General features: G+C 40.4%; 2 protein-coding genes across 6 annotated transcripts in view; one reads left to right on the top strand and one right to left on the bottom strand.

The window, feature by feature from the left end:
* STRBP (spermatid perinuclear RNA binding protein) overlaps positions 1-6,339 on the top strand; it is a 73,051-nt gene extending 66,712 nt beyond the window's left edge. The window contains exon 19 of the mRNA XM_049833185.1: positions 4,736-6,339. The gene's annotated coding sequence lies outside the window, so the exon portion shown is untranslated. The remainder of the gene's footprint in view (positions 1-4,735) is intronic.
* A 13,525-nt stretch (positions 6,340-19,864) lies between these two features.
* Positions 19,865-22,792, bottom strand: part of RABGAP1 (RAB GTPase activating protein 1) — a 74,592-nt gene continuing 71,664 nt past the window's right edge. For all 5 annotated transcript variants that reach the window (XM_049833167.1, XM_049833166.1, XM_049833169.1 and 2 more), the window contains 3 exons: positions 21,978-22,049; positions 21,221-21,418; positions 19,865-20,418 (listed from right to left, as the gene is read on the bottom strand). In XM_049833167.1, the coding sequence (XP_049689124.1) occupies positions 20,296-20,418; positions 21,221-21,418; positions 21,978-22,049 (393 nt within the window). In that variant the 3' untranslated portion in view covers positions 19,865-20,295. The remainder of the gene's footprint in view (positions 20,419-21,220; positions 21,419-21,977; positions 22,050-22,792) is intronic.

Below are 22,792 nucleotides of genomic sequence, written 5' to 3'. Positions count from 1 at the left end.
GCCTGGGTAGGTGGTTCCTAATCTGTCTAATTGGCTGTCATGTAGCCAGTGTGAGCTAATTAGATGATTCAGCAATTGTCATGGCTCCCACTTAATGTGCTGTGAACCCTGCTGCTGTGACTTTTGCTGCAGTTAAATACCTTTGCTTCTCTGAATTCTGTCCTCTTTCCCTGCCTTTTCTGATCACCTTCTAGTATCCCAGTAAATAACTGATTCTCTCAAATTATGGAGTTGTTACATAGGAGTTTATAGATTCTTAAAAACTTTGATTCAGCCTATGGAGAGCTTCAGAGACACAGGTTTTCCTACAAATATTTCAACTTATTCATGTGCCAAGGGACTATTTCTACTCATTTACAAAAATCTGTGAAACCTACTCTAGGATCTCTAGAGTCTATGATTCTTTCTTTGAGAACATTTGCCTTCTGGTAGGAAAAAAGATTTAAAGTGTGTCTTACTCAATAAAAGACTATGCCCTCTAGCCACTGAAAGAACTTAATTGGGGAATTAATCCTTGACCACAAGTTCCTCTCATTATTAGGAAGTAGAAAATGAAGAAAGCGCGGCATGAAGATTTTTGAAGTGGTCTAGGAAGACAATCTCCTGTTTGGCTGTTCAGCTATGGGACCTCGCTCTCTTAGCATTTCTTATAAAACTCCAAGATAGCAAGAAATGTGAGCAGCTTTAACATACTATCCCTGATCCAGTTCCAGCAATGTGCTTGGAGAGTGAGCCTGGTAGTCCCTGTCTTTTCAGTCACCAGTCCCCTCAAAGAAACTGTCCCTTGCTTCATTTGTAATTTTGCATCAGCACTTGAGAGCCTGTAGATCATCATAGTCTAGAGATGGGATTCTTGAACATCTCTCCAGAACTGTATAAATGAAGAGCAAGCAGACAATATAGTATTTCAGTCTCATCTCAGACAAAATTGCAGGTTTCCGTCTGCCTCTCTTGCTTGGTAGGTTAAGGTACACTCATTAGATATTAGAACTTCTTGCCTTCAGCTAAATTCTCTGTAGACAGTTGCCTGTTACTTAATCGAGGGGAAAAACATGTCCCAGCTTCAGATGAGTTCCAAGTCACAGAAGCAGCTTACAAAAAGGGCTACTATTTCCGGTAGCTCTGGGAAACAGCACAAGAAGTATGCTGCAGTAGATTCTTTTGGATACATGATGAGATATGTAAATAGGAAGTTCAGATTGTTGTTCTCAGTCATGAAGCTGACTAAGACCTCTCCTCTCTGGCATCAAAAGAATGAAAATGATCTCTCTGCTGGACTCACTGAGGAGTTCTGTTAAGAACAGTTGCACTGTCTTAAAAAACAGTAGCTTGGCTTGAATGTTCAGGGGACAGACCCTCTCAGACTTCCTGCTGAATAAATCTGTTGAAAAATGAGATACTTTATTGACTTGTTTAAAGCAAAGCAAAGGGATATTGTAGCTGCATTCGCTATCTGTAGTACATGAGACAGCCTGTCTAACAGCTCATTGGTTTCATTCTTCTGCTTTAGCACATCTAGTTTGCTGTGAATCTGATCATCACTGTAAAGTGGAAATTCTGTTATAGTCATTTTAGAGCAATTCACCAGAGAAACTCAGCACTGAAGTCCTGTGCCTATGGATTGTGGCAGCACTTTTCACCTGTACTTTCCTTTGAATGTTAACCACTTAAGCTGGTAATTAAGCATTTGGCATTTAATTGTCATCACAAAGCTGTTTTATTACTTAACCCCAGAAGTTATGTCTGCTTAGCTTTATTTGTGTCATCTAAATCCATACCTATTTATGTCCGGGTTTTCCAGTGCTCCTGAAACACCTTCCTTTTCCCCATTCTGCTCACAGAAATGAGACAGATTCTGTTGTTTGTTTGTAACTGATGTTTATGGAAATACAAAAGCATGAGTAGGACACATGTGCCTGCTCTTCCAGTCTGGGGTCTTCTAGGAGAAAGGGTGCTTTTTCTGCTAGGCCTGTCTGATACAGTGTAGGCAATCCAATGCCTTACCAGACATAGCTGTGTGAGTTTTGTAAGAGAAGTTCATCACAGTATAATATTTAAATTCAGTAAAGTGATTTTTTTTTTTCTCCAATTCCTGTGGCTGCATGAAACATTCAGACCACATGTTTACCTTGATGTTTAAGGGGAGCTGAATGTCCCAAAGTGATATGTGGAAATGAGCACTTCTGAAGCAAATTTCTTATTTTGGATGTTGTTTTATCTTGTATTTGGTGCCTTAACTCTGTACAATCTAAGGTCATATATACTGTACCACAGGTAGTTTAATAGTTAACTGTATTTTAAAAGAACCTGTCAAGCCTACTCTATAGAAACTGTTATAAAGACTGAAGCTTTCTCAGTAAGGAGAGTTCTCTTCCGTGTTTAATAATCCATTGATAAACAAGAGTTGCAAGAATCTAAAGAGCATATAAAAATTTTAACCACAGATTGAGACTGAAATTATCCGATTTCTAATGGCAAAGGTTTGTGCCAATAAGAAAATTAAAGGTACAGTCTCTACGCTGTGTAAGTAAACAACATCAAAATGTTTTATAGCTAGCCAGAAGTGCATGTTTGTGAAAACCTCTGGACTGTTATCTGTACTAGAACAAATTACACTAATTCTAAAAGGCATTAATTGAATGCAATTGGCTATCCTTTATTCATCTGTACAGGAGAGTTGGAATGAGCAAGAGTTACAATTAATTTTTAATTCCAAAGTAGCACATGGACTGAAGCCTCATCCCTGCCTCTTACCTGGATCTAGAAGCTCCAGGTGCCTTATGCTGCTTTGCAGTTGACGAGGTGTAGCGCAGCTTCTACTTGAACACATGCTTGCTGAATGCATCTGGTCCTGGTAGAATGGGCTGAGGCAAGAGAGAGAGAAGAGAAGATGAAGCTAGAATGTCTTTCTCCAGTCTTAAATTTTGATCATCATTGATAGGAAGTTGGAGGAAAGCTGCACTGCCTTTTCCAAGTCCATTAATAGAGTCTGTGGTAAAACCAGGACATTTATGTCTACTGTGGTAAACTAGCAGTCTTGGTATACGAAGAGGAGGGGGAGACTGTATTGTTTTTTCAGTAGTTTATAAGAAATTAGATAAGAGGTTTAAGCTATCCATATAGCAGCTGCTAGTGATGTTGCTACAGGGGATTAAATTTTTTTTCTGTTCAGTAAACAAGTTCAGGATGGAAGGTTTTCCAGAGGAGGAAGAACAGGAGAAATCCAATGAACAAATTTTGTTTCCTGATGCAGCCCTATCCAAAACAGGGAGACTGCTCCAGGCAGTATATATAGCATGCAACTGAATTTGGAGAGGGAAAGGAGTAATAGTAGTTTCCCCTAAAGGAATACTAGTAACTTATTTCTACAGTGCCCACAGTCTTCTAGACAACTTGCTTTTACACAGAACAGCATGGCAACAAGGGAAAGCAGATACTGCTTCCACAACTACACGTTGTAATATATGTATTTCAGGTCACCAATATTGGTGTTAGTTATGACAAAGTAGGTTCATCTTACCAGAAAAGCGTATTTTGACGTTCTATCCACTATTTTTTTAAGCTAGAGGGGGTTAATTATACCACTCATTTGTTTCGAAGGGAGTAGAGCACAAGGTAAGTTTTAATTTCATACTTTGAAGCTGCTATGAGTAAGTTGATTAACAGTATTCCATGGAAACAACCTGATGTACTTACTTATTTTCTTTGTGCTCATTTCTATGTTCTTAGAAAAGCACAAGCTTGTGTAAGCATAATCAATACAAAATTACTCAGGGTACTGTGTCATCTCAGCAGTGGACACTAACTGCATCTTAAGTCAATAGGCACATATAAATCAAGCTTAATTAAGAGGAACAGAACATCTTGGCAGGTCTTGCTTTACTACTGGCACTGTTACAATTTAATGATCTATGCATATGGAAATGTGTGTATTGCTGCACTCCCAATAGAACCTGTAGTTCTGTAAGGGCATCCTGTAAACTAACAAAGTAAAATGTAGTCAGCAGAGGAGAGAGAGTGGTGTTCTTTCATTATTTCCACAAAGAACTGTTTATAAGCAGACAGAAAGTGATACTGCTCAAAGCAGAATAATGGTGGGCTGAAGAACAGCATTCATAGTACAGCTTTTGAAAAGTTAGTGATTATATGAATTTAATTATGAAAATTCTAATTTGCTGTACAGATTATTTCCTGTGTTTTCAAACTAGTATCACTGCTTCCCTGCTCCAAATAACAGGATAAAACAAGTGTAGTTTTCTAGTAACATCTATTGCATGGAAATATACATATACTGGAAGAAAACGGAAGCTGTACTGCAGAGAGCATATTCAACCACAGAGCCATTCTCTGGGCAATGCTGCATAATTTAAGAGTGGGTAAATATGCCTTCAGGGACAACACAACACAGAACAGATGTTTAAAAAAAAAAAAAAAACACTGAAAAAAAAGCCTCGAAACTTTGTTGTATCATACATTTATTCTTCCCTGAAAAAGGGACAGGTACATTCATACACGCTTAGTGAGTTATACATCAGACATCACAAAGGTCCTTAAGGGCAAATGTTTTAAAGCTAGTCTCCTTTTGGACAGAAAAGGGAGGAAGTTGACTCTGTCTTCCAGTTCCAAAGTGCAGTGTCTTATTTCTCATCCTAACCCTAAGTCAATATTTATTGATCAAACTGACTAAGCTTTTTAGGTCGACAAGCTCTCTACGAAGCAATTCTGTTCTCTCAAGCCTCTGCAGGGGCCAGCAACTGGTGCTTAACTGCTGCTTCCACTCCAGAATGTCACCCGTCCTCCAGCTGTCCCAGAGCCATGCTGGGACACTTGCACTTCTAAGAGAGCAACACTGCTGTGGGGGGACTGTCAAAAGCACTGAAATACTACAGCAGAGCAAGTCCCAGTGGGCTGTATGTATGCTTTTTAAGTCCTGTCCAGTTCTTGGTGACAAAGTTGAGCATGAAACCTGTACTGCCAAATGTACCAGCCCCTTAATGAAAAGGACATCTATCGGAAGCAGTCTCGGAAGTGGAGATTTTGAGGAAAGGCTGGTGTTTTCCGAGTCCAACATGTAAGCTTTTGTTGTTGTTTTTCTTTTTTTTTTTAAATGGTTGAGTTGCCACCCACCAAAAAATCACCATCAGTCAAATCAATTAAAACAATTGCTGCTAATTTGGGCTAAAACATCCCCCTTGTATAACCCAAACTCCCACCACCCATCCATCTAAAGAATTCTTAAGCAAAGCACACTCAGGAGGCAGAGCCCTGCTAAGAGTCTGCACACTAGAAGGCAGACAGGAAATCTGGCAGTGCAGTATTAATGTGACTTTTCTGATGACAATTACTTCTACAAGACAAGGAAGAGACAGAGGCAGTGCTTTGGGGCAGCGTTTCATGCTCAGCAAGTTTGTAGAGGGAAGGAATGCAATTCTATAAATCACTTGTACTGTATTTCTGTTTCTAGACTTGAATGAATTTCACTTTTCCTTTGTGGGTCAGCATAGTAAACATTAAAGAAAAGGTCTATTTTTCTAAATCTCTTTCACCAATAGAGGTCTGACCTGCAGCCAACAGATGGATTTATTTATCCACAGAGGACAGAGTGTTTATTTTTACACTAAGATTGGATATGGCATTGAATAAAAAGTATGACCTTTGAACTATCTAAACCTTAAATACTATGAACAAATCCCACAAATGAGTAATATGGTGGACAATCCCATCTTTCTTCCCAATAAATCTCTCTCTCAAAAGAAGTTACCCCAAATTAAACTACCAAATAAAGTACAAGACATTCTTGTGGTCTAATAACAGACTACTTTCAAAATATTTAAGATTTCTTCCAATTTGTAATCTGTAGAGAACAATAATGATTAAACTATTCCTGACTATACCGTAAATAAAGCAACTTCAAATAAAGTAAGTCAGCGACAACCTTAGCTATTTTTAGCATTAAAAATATAATCTGAACATTCAAATTGTCTTAATTTGGCAGCAATTGAGTGGGAAGAAAAATAACTGCACACTGGGTTTTAAATTGAGCTGTACCTACTCACTAGCCAAAAAATCCTGCAAATGTAAAGTAAATGGAATGGTCTTTGTACATTAAGTTGCTTCCTCACGTGATACTGTACCCTGTACACTTGGCTTCATTTGGCTTCTGTGTTGTGGTTTGTATGCCAGCCACTGTTACTGACTGTACACAACACTTGGATCTGCACTGTTATCTTGGTTCATTTGCCACTGATTGTAACCCAATGCTACAGACTTCTCTGTATATAAAACCATAACCATGTCCCATTTGCTTCCAATAGCATACAATAAAGGCTTATCTCTGTAAACAGGAATTACGGCCTTATGCTTGGTTTGGGGTTTTTTTTGTTTACAGTGAGGAAACCGGCTTTAAGGTTTTCTGAAGCCTGGGAAGCCAAACCACAGAAGTCCATTCTACTTTAGTCAGGTAATAGGCTCAGTAGAAAGGGGAGACAGGCTTCCTACGGCTGCAGTTTTATCAGAGATGATTATTAGCAAAGTTGTGACTTTGAGATGTAAACATAAAGCACATTTATGCTGCAACAAGCAGAATGCATGCCTTCACAAAGGTAGCAATGAGTGGGGTATACAGGAATGAAATTGTGCAAGGGCTGCTGCACACAAATACCACTGGGGGTTAGCCAATGGAAGCAGTAACAGAAAAGGCTGTGATGAGACCAGCCAGAAAGGCAAGTTTTACTTCAGAATGAAATCTGGGCATTTTCTAGTATTTAGCTAATTAGAAAAACTGGATGTCTATTTTCTTAAAAGATAAATTACATCTATAAAGAACAAGTAAGGTTCTCTCAAACTTTTTTCCTCTCCTGCCCCTCTCATTTCACTGTATATCCTAAACATTACATTCCTGTGGTCCCAGTTTGTCCTCTAAGGTCTGAAGCAAATCCAAGCAATTTCCTTGTCCAGAGCTATTGAGGGCAGGGGGTGAGGATACCGTGAGAATTGTGTGGCTGCTGTTGTTTGCTTGAGGCTGCAAATCATGGTAAGATTTACTGGAATATCCAAGTATGTCCAGTTGCCTGCAGTTACAGAACACAGTTTTACTCTAGAGGGGAAGATAGAGAAGTCACTTTATCATATGCTCTTACCTTTTCTTAGAAGTGTTTTTTCTGGTCTTTAAATCAGCATTTCAAGTCCAAGTGCAGAGGTCATTAATCAAATTCAGAGGAGATCAAAATTGAGGAAGGATTAAAATCTGTTGTGAGCTGACTAAAGCTGAGATTGCTCTTAATAAAATGAGAGGCATGGAATCCCACAGCTTAGCATATATGATAACTGGAATAAGACTTGGTGTGAGACTTTTGCACTCAACAAAATAGTGTGCAGCAAACAAGTCAGTTATGCATATAAGAGCTACTGAGGGACCACTGTACCAAAACCAACTAAACCATGCATCACTTAAAATTCAGAGCTGCATCAAATACTTAGCAAGTAAGATCCATAAAGAACTGAACATAGTCAGTTAGGAAAACATCATTAACATTTGGCTGAAACTGAGGTCAGTTTTACCCTATATATGTATCAGCATAATACCATAGCTATGTACATGCTTAATGTTAGCTAGGTCATTCAGAAAACTACCTCAGGATTATCATCTTGGAGGTGCTGAGAAGACTGACAGCTCTTCAGCAGTAGCCTGGCAATTGCTGGTCAGTGACAGCTAATGAAATGAGCTAGGCCCACTCCAGGAGCTGCCTGACATTCTGTGGCCTCACAGGCATGAAACAAGGGGTAGATAAGGGAGTGGTGCATGGGAGGAGTAATACAATCCTGAGTCTAAATTGATACAGGAGGTTGGCGTGTCCTTTCTTCAGTGTGAAACTGTCTGACATCTCCTACTTAGTTTTATTCCTGTCGTGCTGTAGGTAACCTGAGCTTGCCCAGGCAGTTGCACAGTCTTGCTTGGGAGAACAGGGAAGCTGCGAGTTGTAGCCCCTTGTACTCATTACTCTTACCACCTCTACCTGCCACCCCCTCCAAACCAACAAACAATACCCAAGTCTGTCTAGTTCTTCTCAGGGTACTGCAATGTGTCTCACTATCAACCTGCAGCTGAATGCATGCATGGAAATCTGCAACAGAAAGCTCCTTCATCATTTTCAGGCCCTCCACAATGTTGCTTGACAGCTCTAGCCCCATCCCTTGCTGCCACAGCACTGAAGGGAGCCATGCAGAAGGAACCATCTCCTTAACAAGCAGGACGCCCAGTTTATCTTGCTGCAATCAACATCACCTTCAAAAAGTGTATCTGATTACAGAGGAAGCAGGAAAATATTACATATTGACTGATGTCTATGCAACTAACAAGCCAGGCTGTCACTTCCACATGCAAAGAAGCCTGCATCTATAAACCTGCCCAAAATATCAGAGAACTAGCTCTAGCCTCACTTTACAATAAATACCAAACAATGGAAATTCCATGTCCTACTTTCTCTTAATTTCAGCAGCCTAATTTATCTGGATGTCAGTTCCCTTTTTTCATGAATAAACAACAGATCCCAAATGCAAGGTTTTGGAACAGGCATGTGGGACACTGAGGGCTGACAAAAGCCCCTATTTACTCAAAAGCACACTTGCAGCCTGTGTACAGCAAACAACTATCATCATGCTGGTCTACTTTGATGCTTAAGAGACTTGCAAAAGTGTAAGGAAAAGCAGTTAATGCAGAGTGAAGGTAGAGGTCTACTTTTGAAAGAAAAGTAGGATACTTAATAGTATCTCAAACAAGGACACCTATATTCCCCAGGCTCACAGACACCTTCTAGAAGGCTGCTAGACCATTGATGATTCCAGGTTTCCTTGCAAAAAATCAGAAGGCACACCATTTGGCATTTAGGTTTCTGAAAACATAGGTGCATGACAGTCTGAGCCACACCCTACTTGCCACAGGACCAGTAACTTGGGCAACAACTGTTAAGTTGTCACTCAGAGCAAAGACTTAAGCATGGGATCAATTCCTACTGTTCCACAAAGAGCATATAAGCAGCCAGATTACAAAACTGTCCACTGGATGCCAGCTGTAGCAGTGTAAATTTCATCCTCAGACCAAAGACCCACACAACTACTGCACTCTCTTTCAGTCCCACCATCAAGCACCTGTCTCCCCAATGCTAAAGGAATCGCCGTCTCCGCTGCAGAACTCCCTACTGGCACTCTACTTGAGCATTACCTATCCTTACAGGGCAAGCCTTCAATAAAAAGAGTAATTTCTTCACCAAAACTGTCCCTTCTGCTAAGCTAGCACAAATTTTTCATGAACAGCACCCCTCTCTCTGCAAGAATGGAAGTGTCGCCTCACTTAATTGCTCATGACATAATGCTGACTTTGGTTGTTTGCTGCAGGATTGAGTTCCAGCAAGTCAGCTAGAAAGAGTTCTTCTCTTTCCCATTTGCTAAGCTGTAAATTATCCTTCCCTTTTGTGAGCCCAATCCTTGGTACACTCAACTGAAAGAAACTGGAGCTGCTAACACTTTCAGGGCCCTGAATTCATCTTCACTTTGGGCTATACATTCCACCACATTTATTTGTAAAGCTATAAAAAGTCTGTGTGTACACTTGCTACAGTAATACAAAATGGCCCTTTCTTGATCCAGGCATGAACATGGGGCAAAAACCTATAAAGGCCTTTGGATCTCAAAAATGGGTCACATACAGCACAAATAACACTTCCCTCTTACCCTTTGCTTAGGTGCTGACACATACCAAAGATGGGATTTCCTACTAGTTATGATTTATTCAAAGGGATTTTTTTTAAAGTCTGGGTAACTTCTGATTCCTGTAGAAGAGGGAAGGCCAAAACAGGGCAAGATGACAAACTGTAGCTCAGTAAATCAAATTATGTTGCCCTGCAAACCAGTACCACCCAAACTCCTGTATTACTGACACTGCAGGTCTTGAGGTAGCAACAGGATTTTTGCATACAGCACAAAGCAAGCATGTGGGCAGGGATTTGAGTTGCACAGGTCAGTTATCCTTGTTTTAATGAACTGTGGTTTTGAGAAAGATGCTCTTACATGTTGAAGACACAAAACTTCTGTCTGCAGCTTGGAAACTGCAGAGATCTGGGGGTGCCTCAGTTTAGGCTGTGAATAAACAAACCTGAAAGACCAAGATGAGACTGGAGGAAGGGTGAGGAGACCTTTCTCCATCTTCTATTAATACAGTTATTAAAAAAATCTTCCTTATGCTGGTTAAGATTAAAGGCTTAAATCCCCACAAAATTAAGCCAAATTGCAAGAAACTGCTCCAAACTGACTTTGAGAGCTCCATTTCTATGCAGTCTGAGAAGAAAGGTGCTCTTGCAGAGAAAGCCAAGAGCCAGTTTGCAAGCCCCAACCTCAACTGGCAGACCTCATTCCAGTCAATTTCATTTCATCTTGGCAACAGTGAAGGCAGAGCCCTGCCTGGCTGAGGGGCAGGATTGTTCCTCCACAACAGCTTTGTACTTGGAAATGGAAAGCACAGAAATCAATAAACCATTCCAGTGATGCCACAGTTACGAGAACAGATCTGTCCCTCACAGCTCTGGCTGACCTGTACAGAAAGGGCAGTATCATAGATTCTTTGTCATTATCCCAATCCTTTGTTCTGTAAATTTTGTTCTGCATATATAGCTGAGGGTAAAAAACACAGAGCTCCTTAAAGGAGGCATCTGTTTACAGCATCTGATAGAAGCCCAACAGAACTGGTCCGCCAAGACCGGGCTGCGTGTCCAAGCAGCTATCTCAAGATATTTTATACTCTATTTAATCTCTCACCTTGCTTGCTATGTACAAAGGGCACGTGGACTATTCAGGGTTGTCTGGGACAATTAACTGGCTTATTTTAATACTGGAAAGAATTAAAAATTACAAAGCTGAAGCAAAAGACAACACCCTCCCTTGCAAAAATAACAAAATTTAAAAAAAAAACCCAAAGAAACCACTACAGCCAGACTAGAAAAACCACATAGCCAGATTAGAAACACACAGCAGTGTTCAGCTGAAAGATGATGAATAAACTAAATTCAAGTCCATTAAATTATTTTCACTGAGAACAAACGAATGAAGCCTTGGGACAAAATTTAGAGCTTCCCAGTTACACTACTTATTACTGGCTTCCTCACTCTGTCCTAGCCACGGAAATGAGTAGCACCTGTAACTTCTAAAGACATTAAGAGATCAGAGCAGGCTGTTGAGCTGCTAGTGGATTCTAAAAACAGTCTATTACTGTAATGCTGAGACTGAAGGCACCCAGCAGCTCTACAGTTTGCTGTTCATGTCTGTGCTAGCAGCAGACATCTCATCCATAATTCACAGAAGTCTGGCACAGCCTTCCATAGCCCCTCTGGCACAGTGGGTTTTTGACTGTACCATGCAAAAAACACCTTAGGGACACACACAGTCGTCATCTCATAGAAACACTATCCTTTCCCCTCCATGCTAGATGAGATCTTGTTCCACAAGTGATTCTCAGTGGGATTATGCAGCAGTCCTACCATGCCCTGGGTACATGGCAAACTCAGATATACACTACTCTTGTAAGCAGCAAGCCTTCATCCTCCTCCTTTTTCCCATCCATTCACTCTGGTGCACCAGTATTAAATTACCATAAAACCACTTCTTTAAACTAGCATAAGCCTTCACGGCACAGAAGACATTAAGTCACTTCCCTCCTTTCTTGTCAGCCAAGAACTGTGTCAAAACCATAGTGGTTTTCTGTGGTGGTATTAAAAGAACCGATAAAAACCCTTTGCTCACATCATGAAAGCTGATAGTGGCACAGCACTCAGTCTCATCTCAGCAAGTACTTTACTACCTTTTCTCAGGCACAGAAATGGAATGAAATCTCCATAGCAGTTTTCTTTTCCATACGTGTGATAAACTGGCCAGATAGATTAGAAAACCCCATGAGGAGTCATTCTAGTGTCACCTCCCAAAATTCATTTATGAATGTGGCTCTACAGCTACCTTTACCCTGGATCAGACAGACAACTCTATGCATTAACAGATGCTCACAGCAGGGAGCTTAAACACACAGCTTTGATGTATTCATGGTATACACTAACTGTACACTCAGCATGATGAGGGCTTCTGCTCCTATCTGGCAGCCTGCAAATCTCATCACTTTTGCACCTTCTGGAGTCTGAGAGTCCAGAGGGGCTGTGATTCCATCTGCAGTGCTGCTTCCTAACAAGCATGACTTTTGTCATGCAAGCTGTTGATTAAGGTGAACCTCTGCAACACCATAACTAAAACAGCACGCTCACTTCTATAAAACAACCTGTACTTTGAATAGTTATCACCTCCAGAGACAGTCACGTACAGGGTTAAACCGCACACCAGAGGTCCATAAGGTGAGATCATGATATAGCAAGCGAACATCTAAGGTCACATCACCTCCCACTGTAACTCAAGTCACTAAAGCTGATTAAAAAATACTTTTGCTCTAATGTTTTAATTATGGTAAATATAAAGTTTTACGTATTCTGAAAAACTTTTCACTATTATGTGATAAACTTTTGCCATAAAGTTTGCTACACCTTGTATCTCAACCAGTATTAGTAAAGCAGGAAAGTAACAGAAAGACTTAATCAGTACTCTAAGCCAAGTTCAAGTTGTGTTAGAAATACATCCCATAGATTTACTTCCAATACATTTCAATCTTACTACACTTCTTCCTAGCAGATCCTTTTTGTAGCAGGACATAACACAACTTTCAGAACAGACTCGTAAAAGAGTATGGAATGTTCTCATCTTGTAACTACTCCAGGTATCACTCAGATTGTAGATTTTGGATTTGCTAAAAGGAAATGAGGGTTCACACAGAGATTTTTGCTAATGTTGGGCAGCTACTGTAATTAGATTCCTTGGAAAACTCCAGGCTTAGTGATTTGAACTTTTCTCAACAATTCATTCAAACAAGCAACAGTCTGTTAAGTTTAGTGACAAGGGTCAGCATGCTGAAAGCAGAAAGTTTTCATGAATGTGTCTCCCAGATCCAGCTGTGCCAAAGCAATAGGTCCCTGTCCCTTGTAGCTTTGTCACTGTCATCCTCCCAGACACTATCATGGCCACTGACTTCCTAGCTGCGCAGTTCATGAAACTGCTCCCAGCCTCTACCAGGCAAAATCAGCTGGGTCAGTTTAAGCAGTTTTGTTGCTGGTCTGAAGTAACCACTGCTCATTTTCTAAGAAGAAAATTATTAAATACTACCAACTGCTCTGCCAGAAAATCGGTGTGAGTCATTATTCTAACAGCCCACAGCAACTGGCATCCAAGAGCAAACACCTCTGATGTCAGCACTGCATCTGGAAGACAGCATCTATCCAGAATGCTAAAATATGCTCCTCTTTCTTTCATCCCAAAGCAAGGGAAAATTGTAAACACAAAATAAACTGTGAAGCGTATCTGGAACACACATTTCGTTCAGAGCAGTGTGTCGTGTGTCATCTATATCTAGTTCACAAGACCTTTTAGGACAGAACCTATGGCACACCCTTCTCTTAGAAAAAGCTCAATCAGCAATAGCATATCTCCAAAAAAACAGCTGGCATCTTTCCTACATCATCTACCTACAGAACATCAAGCTCCTGGCACATTTATCACAAAAACCTTTCACTACAAAATGTGAAAAGCAGCATTAAAACACCAGAGTTATTTACAGCAAAAAGAAGAGTCGTAAGAACAGTGCTACAGGCTATCTTTACTGCAAAACCATTTTAAGATACTCAAGTTAATCCTACTGGATTGAGTAGAGCCTAAGTGTACATTAAAACTTTACTGCTCTGTCCCTACTCTTGCAAACTAAGGATTTGACTCCAAAGCAAATGACCATCAGGCTGGCTGCAGATCAGCCCCCTCTCACGCTAGCACTGGTATGCCTGGGTGAGTGTTGTCACCAGGAAGCCAGTAGGAATGTTCAGTTGGGAGCGAAGGACTGACCTTTTAGTGCAGTCTGATCATTCTATCAGTTCTACCACACTGTAAACCTGCACCTAGTAACATGGAACATACTCATCAGAGAGTGTGCATTTCAGCAAAACTGAAGGTTTAGGTCTTGTAGAGTTAATCATTAGACAAGCAGAAACTCAGCACAGATTTGAGTGTCCTAAGGCAAAAAAATCAAATAAATCAAAAGTACAGCATGAGAAATGCACCTGCAAGAAAGCGCCTGCGTTTCCTTTCTTTACCTCTTCTCTGACATACGTAGAATTAATATGACATGCCAAGCAGACTCAATAATACATGTAGTAAGGATAAGACAGTACAAAGAGAAATATTATCTTGAAATCTGCATTTCTGGCTGGATGCTATTTGGCATACTGACAGATTCTGTCTTTATTAGTTCATTGCTTGAATTACCTAATTGCTGAATTTTATTAAAATATATTTTAGCTCCCTAAAAGTATAGAGAACATTCAATTTAACATTAAAAATCATTCAACAAAGATGATGTCTGTTAAGAACCTTGCTACTTAGCGTTACTCTTTTAGAAGTCTTGCAGGGTCCATGACTTTAACGGGGCCATCTGCGGCAATTTCATCTATGTCAATTTGGACTAAACCCTGTAATATAATTACTCCATTAAAAATACAAGATATTTCACAAAATTGGGTAGCAAACTGCTTCTGCAGTCCTCAGGGGGAGATCAGATAAATTGTATCCTTCTCCCATTACTTCAACAACAGAAATCAGAAAAGTTCTATTTACAATAGTTTTTACCCTATATAAATACATTTGTATGCATTACGTGTGTAAATGCATAAGCTATAGTAATTTTTTTCTACACACATTAGCTACTACACAGAAATAGCTTCCTTTTACACATCTCTACAAGCATTACCTCAGTGATTCTAAGATTTACAGAAGTAGAATATTTTTTTCTTATTCGACCTTTCTGTACATCCAGCATCAGAATACAACCAACATTCAAGCAGAGCCTGTAACAGGGAGGAGGAAACTGTGAACTGCCTTAACCTGCTCAGTAGTTAGTGATTTGATTGGCTTCTTGTGCAGGGTCTCCATGGGGAGAACAGTACAAGGCAGCCACTCATCACATTATAGATCAAACAGTTCAAGTGCACACTGTTTTATTAGTTCTCACATCCTATTTCACAGCTTTCCACTCAGGAGGCCTCAATTCACCTCTCAGTAAAGTTGGCACAAGAAAGGAACAAACCTGTCCGTGACTGTGACAAGCTGGCATGAAAATTACCCCCCCAGAATAGCAGGTGCTGATGCTACACAAGAGGAGAACTTACCACCTTCCTCAACCTGAGGAGCCTATAGTGCTGTCTGCAAAGGACGAAAAAAAGACATGGCAATTTAAATCCCATGCAAATTAAGAGAAAATTTTACATCTTCTCCACAAAGGCTATTAACACGCTACCAAGTTCAGCACAGGTTTCCCCCAAAGTATTGCCAATCTCCAACAATTAACATTTTCTTCTAAACCTCTGCCATCTTCCCCTGCCTTAGTACTCTCCAGACACCAGCACAGATCTCAAGGAGAGCAGCCTGTTGAGGAAATCCCCCACTGACACCACAGGTGCCATGCGGGGAATAAGGGAACCGCCACGTTGAAAGGCCTCTGCTCCCCTCTAGACCTCAGGATCAGGGGTGGCCCGGCAGCTCTGGGCAGGCTGCTTGGGTGCCCGCACTCAGCTCCTCCCTCCTGCCCAGGCAGATCCAGCCTTTCCACTTGCCACCGCCCTGCTCCATGGCCCCTTTCCCTCGGCGCGGTGCCTCACCTACCATGAAGCTTCCAGCAAACAAAATGGCGCCATGGAGATGCCGCCATGGGAGACATCCAATGCCCCCGCCCAGGAGCCACCATCTCTCAAGGGCTGCTCCTGCTGCCAATCAGCGTGCCAGCCTATCAGAGGCCACCCTGGGACCCGCGGGCACTGCCCCCGCTCCTCAGGACAGAGGAGGGAGCCATGAGCACCGCTGAGGCAGCGGCCGCCATGGTATGGCTTCCCTGGGACAGGGAGGTGCAGCCGGCGGGGTTTTCCTCTTTGCAGCCATACAAGGAGAAGCCTGAAGAATTCAGGGTGCTCCGCACTGCCCCTCCACAACTAAATCTATCTCGGGCAATCATCTGCATGTTAAACTTCAAAGTCAGCTCAGTTCCACTCATCTTGTGTGAGAAAACACTTGACTCTCAATGTTCCACCCACGTCAGGCAACAAATATGGTTTCTTAACAGGGACAATCATGCTATTCTCACAGTCCTTGCTTTTGGACCATTCCTTTAACTGGACTGCAGCTGTGTGGCCAGATTATCCAAAGAAAAACCTTCAGTACAGGATTACACTTTGTCCTATTTCATTAGCATGCAGAAAATGCAGCAAAATCAAATCCTCATTCCTCAAAGTCATTATGGACGTGCAGCAGTAAATTCTAGCAAAATTCTGAAGGTTTTTTGTATGCAGCGTCCTTGATTGCCTTTGGTAATACAGAAAGACTAACACTGCACAAAAAAAAAAAGGGGGGGGGGGGCGGGGAGAGGAAAATCTAAAATAGAAAGCAATCCTCACTGTGCACACAGATGCCACAGTTTTGGTTTGGTTTTTATTTTATTTATTTATTTTTATTTCAGAAGTACTTTCAGTTTCGTTAGCTGGCTTTCATGAGCTTCCTTGCTCAATCAGGGCACCAGGCACGTGGCTGGGGTAAGCTGCTTGCCCCACAGCACCATCCCCTCTCCCACCGAGGGCTGAAAAACCTCGCCGGATTAAACTCTTATATTAGGCACCTCTGTGAAGTGTCTAAAGTTAGGCTGGATGAACACAAGCCAAGCTGTTGGAACAGATGGAGTGAAATCCTCCTCTTGATAACAGGAACTTTATATCACTGCCATGGATAAGAAGGGCAGCTAAAAAAAGTCAGGGATGTAGTTATATAAATTTCAAGAAGGCTTACCAGCAATGCTTAAAGGTAAAACTTTCTCACAGAAGTTGAATATCCACTTCCAGCTGCAGACCCTGAGCAACCAAGAAGTTCTGCAACAAAAATGAGATCGTAACACTAGAGCTACCACAGTACAAGACCATAGGAACTTAATGATGCAGCAGAAACATGCAAAGCATTAGGAAGTTGGAGCCTGGAGCACAAGAGACTTAAAACCCAGCATCAGCAGAGTGGCACTTACCTTGAGTTCAGTGCACAAAACCAGCTGAGAGGCATATGTGAACAGAAAGGTGATTGACTAACAGCAAATAACTAACCATCTTATAAATGCCCAAAAAATGCTACCAAATACACTCATTTTTTTTTGCTTATAGGTCTGTAAAATACTTGTGCTTATAGCAGCTCTGACTCAGGGTTTTTTTTGTTTGGTTTTTTTATTTTTACCTTGCTTTTTCATAGCCTTGAGCATCTGCAATTTCATCTTCCTCATCTTAAAAATGACCTGCTTCCTTGTGTTTCACATGTAATTGCACTTCAAAAGATGTGTGTCTCAGCACAGGATCCATTTTTCTCAATTAGCTGTGGATATTTTAGATGGAGTCAGATGTGAAATACATTGGAAATACTTATTTTTGAGCATCAAAATTCTTCAGGTAGATACCTAAAATAATCCATAATGACTGGAAATTGGCTATAAAAATGTTTCGTATAAAATGCTGTAAAGCAATTCGTTTCTCATTATGTATGTTCCATGTCCACACTAAAATGGGGAGTATATGCTGCATGCAATGTTAGGGTAATGTTTACTTAGAGAATGGAAGAGATCTGAAAAATAAAGCAACTTTTCCCCTGCCTTCAAGGACCTCATTTTTGGAAGAAAGGGGAAAGTACACTATTACACTATTGCCCAGTCCCTTTGGGGAAGACAAGTGGATGAAGTGCTTTGGACTTGGGTTGTTTCTTCCTCTCCCCTATTTACATTCAAACTTTCTCCAAAAGTTGTAATTACTGAGAAATGGCAGAGCTGAAGTTACCAAGGGATGCACCTCTGTGAAAGACAAAGCAACAAAGAATACACACAACCTTATAGTGCCATCTCTTAAAGCAGAAGTATGGTTATAAAAGTGACAGTGTGATAACAGCCTCCTAGAGCAGGGCTGCTTTCGGAGTCACCTTTAGTCATTTTGGTGACAAAAATACATTTTTACTCCTTGTTATCTCTGCAGAACACACACAGCTAGGGGAGCCTGCGCTGCACTGTGACCCAATTAGTGCAGTCATCCAGTCGCACAGCTAAACCCTACATTCAGCTATGGCAAGAAAATCCTAGTGAAGATGACGTGAACGGCACTTGACCCCACAGAATTTGTTACTGATGATGATAAGCAGAGCTAGCCTACATTTATTTTGCAGATCCAAGCAGAATTTGGAGGGCCATGGAAAAAAAATGTCATAAATTGGAGATGTTTGAGAGATACTGAGTCCCCAGCTTCAAGCTGCACAAGGTCACTTTTGCAGTTTCTTTTTTTCAAAGCAAACCCTAGATTTTATTATATAAAGCCATGTTGGCAACACTTAGAATATGCAGTCTTTTTTAGCAAAGCCCTTTGAAGCATGACTATAGTTTCAGTCTTAGAGAACCTTGCAGATGCTACTGCTTCTACTTTAAGAAGAGAATTAGTTTTATATTGCAAAATATTTAATTAATTTCCTGTTAAAATGAAATGAAACAACAAAATAGTTATACAATTTTACTAGTTTATATTTCAATTCATAAAGTATACACACTGCAACTATGCTACCACAATGTCCACGCATCTAATATTGATGGAGTTACAGGTTGGGTTTTTTTTTTGGTATTAAACAATAGAGATAATGTATGCAGTTAAGGAAAAAAGCTTGGACATAGCATGTTCTATTCCGTAGTTACAGAGTACATTAGCTAGCATTAGTACAGTAAACAAGAAAAAGGTAGAAATACAAAATAAACCAAATATCTTTATATACAAACCAGTGCCTCTTATTGTTACCAGCTTATACTCACACTGCACACAAAATTTATCCACTGATGCAATAGATACTTCAGCATAACACAAACCATTATAAATTAAAAAAATTACAAGGTGCAAAACTCCATTCTACAGCTTTCTGGTGAGAACTCAAGACAATCCAATGAATAAGAAATCCAAGCACGTTTAGCACCTATTAGTGCAACTGCATCGAGCATGAAAAATGACCTACACAACCTCTGAACATGTTACCAGGGAAGCGAGTTGGATAGCTATAAGATGCTTGCAGCAACACTCACGCAGTGATTTTTGCCTCATATATATCTCAGTTTATTGTTTCTTTGTCCCATTCATACCCATGTGCAAAACTAAATCCTGGAAGCTTTCTCAGAGCTTCACAGAAGGCCTGCTACAGCCGGGTAAAAACAAACAAACAAAAACAAAACAAAAAAAACTGACAAAAAAAACAAACAAAAAGACTCAATTAAATGTCAGACTATCCACATACTTGGTACTTATTAGCAGTCCTGGTGTTGGGGATTTTAACGCTGTTGATATGTGGATCAAACAATATGACACAGAAATGAAACGGAAATTTGCCAAGAATTCTGATTATTCTTGTCTAGCACTTAGACAAGTCTCCCAGCCTCAGGTTGTGAATTTGTTTGGCAGCCCATGCCAAAAAAGCCCAGAGTTGCATAGAATTGATTAGTAACAGAAAGAAATGCCAAACACAGAGAGATGGATGCTGCGTTTACTAAAACAAAGTGGGGTTGCTCGACAGGAATGCTGAAATCATCCCCATTCATAAAGCAAAACATGTCACCTCCTACTCTCCATATCCTACCTCTGGGGACTGCTTTCTGGCACTGATGTAGTTCTTGCTAAAGTTGTCTTTTTTTGTTGTTTGTTTTTTCCTTTTTTTTTTTTTATTTTTTATTTTTACTTTGTTAGTGACACTTTTCGTTTCAAATAAAATATTAAAAAAGGTTATAACTGTAAAAAAACCTATTATATGTAAACTTAACAGTTAGGGTTTGGTAAGTTCTCGTACCTAGTCTGTGAAAAGCCTCCAGCCAGACCGCAGAATGGAGTGTTTCTCTGAAGAGCTTCAATCTAGCTACATCACCTGTTAAATATCAGTAGTATGAAGTTCCCATGTCTAGCAATAAAACCTTTCTTGTGTTTCCATCCTCTTTATCACTGACCTATTGAAATCCTGACATGCTGTGTTTCTATTTTATTTACACTCTGGTCCTCTCATGTCACAGAATTAAACATCTGGCCAAGGAAGGCAACAAAAGGTGTTGTGTTAAGAAGGTGTGTTTGACAGAACTGCTTTTCAACAAGTCTCTTTTCCTTGGACTCCAGTCACTGTTTTTATAGAGCTTATTGTTCTGTTGAACCATGTTTTCTTTGCAGCTTGTACTTCGTTCAATGCCAGACCCAAATGGTGCTCCAAATCCTGCAAACAGAAGAGTAATTTCATTAACTTGTTATGTATTCGCAGTACAAGGTTATATGAGTTAAACTTAGAAGCCTCTGGGACATCTATAATCTCTTGGCCACTTTAGAAGTTAAACAAGTCTTACATAAATTAAATGTAGCACAACAAGCTGATGAAGGAAAAAAAAAAAGCTTTGAAAAGCAAAACAAGACTTGTGTCATTGCCCCCAGTGAAACATTCAGCTTTCTTGAGTACATCCAAACCCTTTAATTCTTTCCTATCTGAGAAGGAGCTATTCCCACAGAAAGCAGACTTTCTACTAACTAATTTTTAGCTTTCTGTGAACAAGAAGCACTGACATACCAGTTTCAGGCTAAAAGAACAATGTTGTCACATTTTACACAAATACCTCAAATACCTGGAGTGCTTTCCAATCATGTTTTCAGAAACATGTCTAACATTTGTCACATGTTACTTCTTCATTTAACATTGATTGTGAGATAAAGAAATGCATGATTCAGTTCTTTGTCAGAGCTTGGATTTCTTCCAAGAAGTTGCAGAAGATCAGTCAGTAAGTACTGCACTGCAGCCAGGCAGCTGTCTGGAAGTTGTAGTAGCTGGTAAATACAGTTCATGCAATTCCAATTATTTTGTCTGCATACACTAATTTTTCAGACCCAATGTTTGGTTAAATAACCCATGCAGGAAATAGCAGGTTACAGTTTCAACCAACAGGATCTGTTTCAATCCCTCTACAACACACTTTTCTAGGAATGCAGACATACCATAGAGACTACAAAATGAACCTCCAAAGCATTACCTGTATTTTACATTCTGCCTCCACAAGCTGCAACTTGGTCTGGGCCAGCTCAAGCTCCATTTCCCTCAGCTGGTTTTTCAGCGTTTCCTTCTCCTCATCTGTGTCCTCATCTGAACCGTCCTTGGCAGAACTAGCAACCTTCACACGGCCTTCTTTATTGAAGAACTCCCGGCAATGCTCACAGTCATCCACTTTTTGCTAAAGTAAACACCTGATTGTGAATGCTTGCATTGAAGTGCTGGTGATATGATCAAAGCCTTTTCCTGCCTCTGCTCTGGAAGAGCAGCACAACATGAGAGGGACCACTAATGACTTGCAAACTCAGGAACTTTTGGGGAAGCACAGCCAAGCAGGAACTCCTGCCACCCCCAGATTTATGGGCTTTGGAAATGCTGCTGTATTTTTGGTAACAGTGTATTGCTACAATAACGGGCTCTGTACTGCCTGCATGTTACTTTATGGTAAGAGACAGTCAGAGAAATCTCCTCCAGAAAAAAAAAAAAAGACCCCTCAACAAAATTAACAGTTATCATTGCCCAGCATCAACATTAGTATGTAACCAATATAGCATGGGAGAGAGCTGACAGTTACTCTTCTCTTCTCCAAGCTCTCCCTCTTAAAATCTTCTTTCCAAAACTGTAGGTCACTAAGGAACTCTCTTTCAGCCACCATTTTAGTAATGAAATAAGTATGTGCTTTCTGTTATGATTTTGCTAAGAGATTTAAACGTAAACTGTGGATCTATCTGGTCTCTTACCCGTATTTTCTCAATTTCAGCTTTATTTGCTGTTTGTTGCTTTTCCAGTCGCTCACTCAGCTGGGAACAAATCTGACAAGCAAAATTATGTTACCAGACCATTTATAAATGTAAATTTCCTCCCAAATGAATGCTAAAGCACAAATAAACGCTACAGGAATATTAACAAGGATAGTCTGAGGGCTCTTAGAAAGCCAGGAAAATTGGGATGCTGCATTAAGTTGTCTCACTGTACATATTCTCATTCTCTACAGATTATTCTATGCCCACAGGAAAAGGTGCAGTTTCAATATAAGTAATTAGCAGTTTGGCCTTGCTAAGGAGCCAGAAAAGGTTAGGAATTGCATGGCTCTTTTTGTTGCATGATGCAGACTTAAGAATGTTTTGAAGGTTATGGGCCCACTAAAAAGATACATGAATTTGCTCCCTTGATATCTTATGATCAGGAGCTTGAATTCCAAAGCAAAATCTTTGAAAGGAAGAAGGCATCTTATTTATTTCTGAACTGCAGTTACCATTCGATTGAAGAAGGGAAGCTGGGAGAGAATGTTTTTTTGGGAATGAGGTGAATCTTTGATATACAGGAGCCCACCTGAACAACGTTAGGCTGTAACTGTGGCTGTGGTGACTGATGACCTACAAATACCTACATCAGGGGCAAACAGAACTGACCACCAAGCATCAGGATCTCAGCAAAAGAAAATGCAAAACCAATCACAAGTTTCCCATTTAAAACAGCTAAAATGTCTCCTCAAATGCATGACACAGATTACACTTATTTCTAATAATCTCCTAAAATACCTGAGAAAGTCTTG

This window comes from Accipiter gentilis, chromosome 29 (genome assembly GCF_929443795.1).
Source record: "Accipiter gentilis chromosome 29, bAccGen1.1, whole genome shotgun sequence".
NCBI lineage: Eukaryota > Metazoa > Chordata > Aves > Accipitriformes > Accipitridae > Astur > Astur gentilis.
The sequence above is the reverse complement of the archived record's forward strand: the minus strand, read 5'-3'. Positions and strand labels throughout refer to the sequence as shown.